The sequence below is a fragment of the Octopus bimaculoides genome, chromosome 9 (assembly GCF_046866305.1).
Source record: "Octopus bimaculoides isolate indiv1 chromosome 9, ASM4686630v1, whole genome shotgun sequence".
Lineage (NCBI taxonomy): Eukaryota > Metazoa > Mollusca > Cephalopoda > Octopoda > Octopodidae > Octopus > Octopus bimaculoides.
Window position 1 is genome coordinate 92,392,304 of NC_142936.1, and position 7,477 is coordinate 92,399,780.

Genomic DNA, 7,477 nt, shown 5'->3' on the forward strand with positions numbered 1-7,477 from the left:
ACCTCCGGTCCCAAGGTTGGTGGATAAGAGGTTTGGTACCTGTATTAAGTTACTGAAACATTTGGTCCCTGGAACTCATTAAGAGAATGTGTAATATTTGTTGCCAATATCAAGTTTTACCATTTGTCTTTCCACATTAGAGAACAATAATGTTATTGTTTAACTTATCAGATCTTATTCCAGTTATGACCATCCATACTTTTTATTTGTATATCTGACATATCATTTAATGTATCCTTGTTTAAGATGATGGAGTGTGATTTCATAGAGATTTGGCTGTTATTTCTAGCAGATCTGGCTACTATTAGATCTTCAATTGGCTCAATATATAATGTATGCTGCGCATAAGAAGCACTGGTGCTGGTCCCACTTCAGAAGCTTCCAATACACTCTGTAAAGTTGTGAGTGTTAAGAAGGGTATCCAGCTGTAGAATCTATTCTAAAATGAACAGTGGAACCCTGGTGCAGCTCTGTGGCTTGCCAGCTTCTATCAAACTGTCCAACTCATGTCAGCATGGAAATTGGGCGTTAAATGATGATGGTGTGGAGGTTTTATAAGTGCTTCTGGTAAAGTGTGTGTGTGTTCCTTGGCTCATATTTTTTGAGTAAAAAACTCAGTCTTATTCACATGTCTTCAACCCAAGTATTTTCACTTCTTCCTTTAGGCTCCCCGTTGGAAGAAAACAGAAAAGATGATTTACACAGTGCCAATACAGGATCAAGCACCACAGATGAAGGATTGGTACTCTCCCAGCAGCTTGGCAATAATATCTTCTCTGGTCCTGGTCTGGACAGCGATAGTGAAGAATTGATTAGTGGTAAGTTGTATATGTGTTCTATATACAGGGTGGTGCCAAAGTAGGTAATACAGGTAGGAAAAAAAGAAAACCCGTAATTTAATTTCATGTGATAATAATTTTAATGAATTAAGTATTATAACATTGATGTGATACTTACTGGATACCTACTTTTGCACCCCCTTTTGTATTAGGTTGGAAAGAAGTCCCATTGCATGGCACCTTGGGCAGTTCTGGTTTGGGTGCTAACCATTGCTGGTTTTGTTGGGTATGGTTATAGGAAACTGACTTTTCATCGCTTGTGTACACAGGAAAGGTTCAGCGACAAGTTTCCTCTTCAATAATAAGCTTTCAGTTGCTAAGTGATCTTCTTAATCAAGTGGCCATACCTCTTCCAGGTTCAGTTCCATCGTGTGGCACCTTGGGCAAATGCCTTTTACTGTAGCCCCAGGCCAGCTAATGCCTTGTCAACAAATCTGGTTGATGGAAACTTTGTGGAAGTCTGTTGTGTGTATGTGTGTTTGTGTGTGTGTGTGTGTGTGTGTAGATATAGGATTATACAGAACAGGGGTGGGGAAACTTCTTAGTGTGCTAGGCAAAAATTTCTAAAGAAAAAGGTTCGCGGTCGGATCAGAAGTTCTGACTCTTATATCTGTGTAAATCTTGTATATATCCACGTATAATTTGATATGCATTAACACATTAAATTAATGTGTAACATCTTCATTAATGCCTCCACTGAATTTAGGACATTTATATTACTTATGAGGTACTCTATATTTTTCAGCTAGAGTGTAGTTGGGTCTCGAGGGGGTGGTACAAACCTAGCAATATGTGTTTTATAGGGGAAATAAAATCTCCGTTCAAATGGCAATCACCAGACAATTTCTGTTCAAGTCTAACTGTTTTAAGTTGTAGTGGAAACGTGACTTATTGTCGCAAATAGACATACGAGTATTGTATAAATTTTATAATTGAAAAATTTACTATATTTTGTACGTACGAGTATACCAGCCTGCGGGTGCAATACAAAATAAAATTGCGCCTGTGCATAGGGGTTTCCCCACCCCTGCTATAGAACATGTCAACATGTAGGGATGCCAAAAATGGCTAGGTACAATAACATAGGGTTCACAGTGAGGTAAAACAACCATGTAGGTATTGAGTGTTTGTAGGATGCTGTGGATATGTAAGGACCATCAGATCTTTTGGTTTACACACATGCACGTAAATGTGGTTCTCCTTCCCACCACTTCACAACTGGTGTTGGTTTGTTTATGTTCCATTAAATTAGTGGTTTGGTGAAAGAGATTGATAGAATAGGTATTAGGCTTAAAAAATATGTACTGCAGTTAGTGTATTTGACTAAACCCTTCAAATCAATGCCCCTACATGGCCACAGTCCAGGGACTGAAACAAGAAAAAAATATTTAAAAAAATTACAATACACTGGATTGGCAAGTTAACCTGTCTGAGCCAACAATAATGATATAGGCTTGAAAGTGGTGGTGGTCATTTTGAACTGAGCTGACCAATGCTAAATCAATAACCACCATGACGACGACGACGACCACTAGTACTGCTATCATCATTTGTTACCATGACAACCACCTCCAAAATGGTTATATGGGTTAAAAGTGAACAAAGGCGGTTTATAGTTTCACAGAGCAGAGTCCATCCTGAGAGCGACACTGTTTTGGAAACACAAAGGTCGAAGATGTTTAATGCTACTGTGTACGTGTACCTGTGTGTGTGTGTGTGTGTGTGTGTGTGTGTGTGTGAATGTGTTTTTGTAGTTTTCTTGTTTGTAATGTGGAGCGATTCCGTGTGTGTGTGTGGATGAGAGAGAAAGAGAGAGAGAAGTTCTTGCATGCATACCTCCACATGCCCACCCCTCCATACACATGCACCTGTCCACCCACCCCACCATTCATACCCCCACCCACACATCCCAGTACCATTTAGACTTACAAAGATGGCACTGAACACATCAGCTGAATTAGTCTCTTTCCTCCTCGATCCAAACTTCAAGGATATTTTCTTCTCGGAGATCCAGAGATTCCCTGTGAAATGTTCAGGTGGGACAACTTTAAGTCTCTATTTATGTGTTGTTTGCTTTGTTTCCTCGTTTTTCTTTTGTATTTTGTTGTTGTTCAGTTCTATATTTAAAAGATGAGGAATTATGTACATTATTTACATTATTTACATTTGACAGATATTTGTCCTCATCTTGTTTGTTGTTAACACAACGTTTCGGCTGATATACCCTCCAGCCTTCGTTAGGTGTCTTGGGGAAATTTCAAACCTGGGTTCTCATTCCTCATTTATTTTTCAATGTTATTATTCTGAGTTCAATTCCAGGCAGTGACCTGAATAATAACAATAATAATAATAATAATAATAATAATAATCTTAAAAGTAATTAATGCTCCATGTTTGACAAAAGTAAACTTAATTATAATAATAATAATAATATTGAAAAATACCTTAGGAATGAGAACCCAGGTTTGTTGTTGTTGTTGTTGTTTAATATTTAAAGATTATCAATTAGCATCGTTGCTCCTTCCCATACACACAATTGCGCCCCTCCTATTCCACCCACTCCCTTATGGCACCCTTACCCCACTCATTCCTACCCACCTTGTACCTTTAAGGGTTCACCTCCAACCCCTAATTATCACTTTTATTGCTTTTCTGCTCCAGCTTGGTCGTTTCCATCCCCTCTTCTAAAAGCACGAATAGTCATATAATCGTAGGACAGGTGTGGGTGTGTGGTGAGACATTTGCCTCCCAACCACGTGGTTCTGGGTTCAGTTCTACAGCATGGCCCCTTGGGCACGTGTATTCCACTATAGCGTTGGGCTGACCATAGCCTTGTGAGTGGATTTGGTTGACCAAAGAAGCCCATCATGTATCTGTGTGTCTTTGTGTCCGTGTTTGTACCCCACCACTTGACAACTGGTGTTGGTTTGTTTATGTCCCCATAAGTTAGCGGTTCAGCCAAAGAGGCCGATAGAATAAGTTCTAGGCTTTAAAAAAAATATGTAATGGGGTTGATTCATTTGATTAAAAATCCCTAAGGGCGGTGCTCCAGCATGGGTCACAGTCTAATGCCTGAAATGAGTAAAAGAACCCTCAGAGCATTGGGCAAAATGCTTAGCGCTGTTCTTCTGACTCTTTACATTTGGCGTTCAAATTCTGCCAAGGCCGACTTAGCTTTCATCCTTTAGGGATTGATAAAGCAAGTGTGAGTTGAGCACTGGGGGTTATATAATCGACCAGCTCCTTCTTCCAAAACTTCAGGCCTTGTGCCTATAGTCATCATCACCATCATCATCATACATCCGCTTTCCATGCTGGCATGGGTTGGACAGTTTGACTGGGGACTGGCAAGCCAATAGGCTACACCAGGCTTTCAATCTGACCTGGCAATGTTTCTACAGCTGGATGCCCTTCCTAAGGCCAACCACTCTGAGAGTGTAGTGGGTGCTCTTTGTAGCAGAGGGCTCTTTGCTTTCTGAGTTCAAATACCATTGAGGTCCACTTGGTATTCGAATTACTGTATATGTTTACCAATGTATGTTTGGGATAATTTCGGCTGTTTTTCTCTGACATTCCTCTGCTGTAGCCTCATTCGAAGACAATGGTTATGAAAACATCCAGTTTGAATATTTCAACTTTTTTGCACTTCTTTCTTCTCTCAGTAAAAATGGAAAACATATTTTATGTATTTTCACCTGTATAAAGGTCATTTTAATGTTTTAAAATATGATGAAATGTGAGGTGAGCAGAGGGCAAAGGTCATTTATTACAGAACACATTTAGTGATGTCTGTATGTATTTATGATCACCTTCTCTCCAAGGCCCCTACTACTACTACTACTACTACTACTACTACTACTACTACTACTACTACTACTGCAGCTGCTACTGCTACTACTACTACTAAGTTACGAGGACATAAACACACCAACATTGGTTGTGAAGCAGTGGTGGGAGTCAAAGACCATGAACACACACACACACACACACACACACACACACACACACACACACATGATGGGCTTCACACAGTTTCTGCCTATTAAATTCTCTAAAGGGCAGTGGTGGTATATGTGTGCGTGTGTCCTTTGTTTGACCCCACCACCACGTCACATCCAGTGTTGGTTTGTTTACATCCTCTGTCACAAGAAACTAATAGAATAAGTGGCGGAGTTAAAAGAAATTGAAGAAAGGAAAACACTGAAGTCCATGGCCACAGTCCAGTGACTGAAACAAAAGGTTAAAGATTGACCAGGGGTCAAGTTAATTAATCTGTGTCTTAATGACTCCCTTTCTTGTCATGCACAACTGCAAGGACTGAGACCCCGCCACTCCCCCACCCGATGAGACTGCAGCAGCAGCATCAGCAGCTCACCAGTGCTCTCACCCTCACCCCACCTTCCCACACTGTTCCAACTTGGGGGAGGGGTAGATTTATTGATGGGGAAGTGTTTCCTTATTCGCCCACCCTTCACTCCTCACTCCCTCCTGTCCCCTACTCCCATCTTCCTTTCTCTACCCCCTTTGCTCTCCCCTCCTCTTCTTCCCTTCTTTCACCACCCCTCACTCCCTCCTGTCCTCTACTTCCCCCTTCCTTTCTCCACCTCTTCCCTCTCTCCTCCTTTCCTTCCCTTCTTTCCCACCCTCACTCCCTCCACCTGTTCCTCCTCTATCTCCCCCCTCTCCTCTTTATTGTCCCCTTCCTTTCTACATTGATTGCCAATAACTTTGAAAAAAAAGGAACAGATTTAACAGAACACTTCCTGGCATCAATAAACGGTGGTGGTGTGTCAGGGGTGGGGTGGGGTGGGGTTCATGCTTAGGGTAGTAGGGTGGGGGAGGTGAGGTGGTGGATGTGGTGGTGGTGGTCATGGTAGTGATCTTGTCTAGTGGTTGGGGGAGGAGTGTTTCAGGTGGGAAGGTCCTGTTTGGAATGGTAGTGTTTGAATCTGGGATAGTAGCTATGCTAATAGTAGTAGTAGTAGTAGTAGTAGTAGTAGTAGTAGTAGTTAGTCAAATGGATCAACCTCACTGCTTTTTTGTTTTTAGAACCTGCTACTTATTCTATTGGGCTGTTTTGTCGAACTGCTAAGTTAAAGGGACATAAACACACCGACACCAGTTGTCATGTGGTGGTCACACACAAACACACACACGTGATTGGCTTCTTGCAGTTTCCATCTTCAAATGCACTCCCAAGGCTCGAGTCTATAACAGAAGACACTTGCCCAAGGTGCCACGCAGTGGGTTTGAACCCAGAACCATGTGGCTGGGAAGCAAGCTCCTTACCATACAGCCACTGCTGCACCTATATAGTTTTATATAATTTTCACCCACCCCCACCAATGGATTATTGTTGTTGAATGGGTTGCTGTTGTTGTTGTTGTTGTATAACTCCAGGTCAGCTCTGATTGAGCCGATCCACGATCACTGGCATTTCACCTATGGCAATTCCGGCCATTCCATTCTTGTACGATTACGTAATCCACACTGTTCTCCATTTAAGCCTGTAACACAAGATATAGAAAAGATTTGGCTGCTATTTCTAGGATATTGGACGACCATGTATAAGCTCTGTCATTGACTCAGGGATGGTGGTGGTTCTGGTGGTGGTCCTGGTGTTATATACAGGACCATATGTTTCTTGCTTAATTTATTGATTTTTAGTGTTTTTTTCATTGAGATGTGTCACTTGATTATGACAATGACACTGCTCCCCCACACTTGCCCTCCTGTCATCCTTTTTTCTATTTCTGGAGACTTACCCCCCCCCCCCCCCCACACACATCCTGTCACCTCCTCTCTCTCTCTTCCTAGTCATCATCATCATCATCATCATCATCATCATCATCTGTTCATTGTGTGTGAGGGAGCAAGAGAGGGGGAAAGTGAATGAGTCTTTCCCTCACCCAGCTTCACACCCTTTTAGAAAGTGTGTGTATAAATCTTACTATTACAGTGTGTGTGTGTGTGTGTGTGTGTGTGTGTGTGTGTGTGTGTGTGTGTGTGTGTGTGTGTGTGTGTATATACACAAAGTAAATGATTACAAAATGAAAACACAGGAGGGGCAAGTTTTAGTAAATGTGTGTGGGTGCATGTATATTTGTATTATATATATATATTATATATATATTATATATATATATATATATATATATAAATATAAATTATATATATTAATTATATATATGTATATACACACACACACACACCTACACACAGTGTGTGTGATTGACACTGCATCCCTTCCTTAGGAAAGGGATGCCTGCTGGATTCTTAATGATTACATTGGTGTACGTGTGTGTGTGTGTGTGTGTGTGTGTGTGTGTTCTCTCTGGCCTCCCCATCATCCTTAGCTGCTTCATCACTCACCTTCTCTTCCTCTATGTCCTTTGTGCTTGTTGTATTGTTGTGTCAAGACTTCCTCTTAATTCATATTCTATCTTCCCTTCTCTCTCTCTCTTTCTCTCTCTCTCTCCCCACTCTCTCTCCTTGACTCTGTCACTCTCTTCCCTACTAATTCTCACTCTGTCTCTATGACTGCCACACCCTCTTGTCTCTGCTCACTTTTATGAACTCTCTCTCTCTCTCTCTATCAGCCTGTCTCTGTCTGTCTGTCCCCCTCTCTCTCTGCCTGT

General features: G+C 41.5%; 1 protein-coding gene across 40 annotated transcripts in view; it reads left to right on the top strand.

The window, feature by feature from the left end:
• Positions 1-7,477, top strand: part of LOC106868309 (uncharacterized) — a 311,641-nt gene that overhangs the window by 178,347 nt on the left and 125,817 nt on the right. For all 40 annotated transcript variants that reach the window (XM_089358046.1, XM_089358048.1, XM_089358049.1 and 37 more), the window contains one exon: positions 666-818. In XM_089358046.1, coding sequence (XP_089214172.1) covers positions 666-818 — 153 coding nt within the window. The remainder of the gene's footprint in view (positions 1-665; positions 819-7,477) is intronic.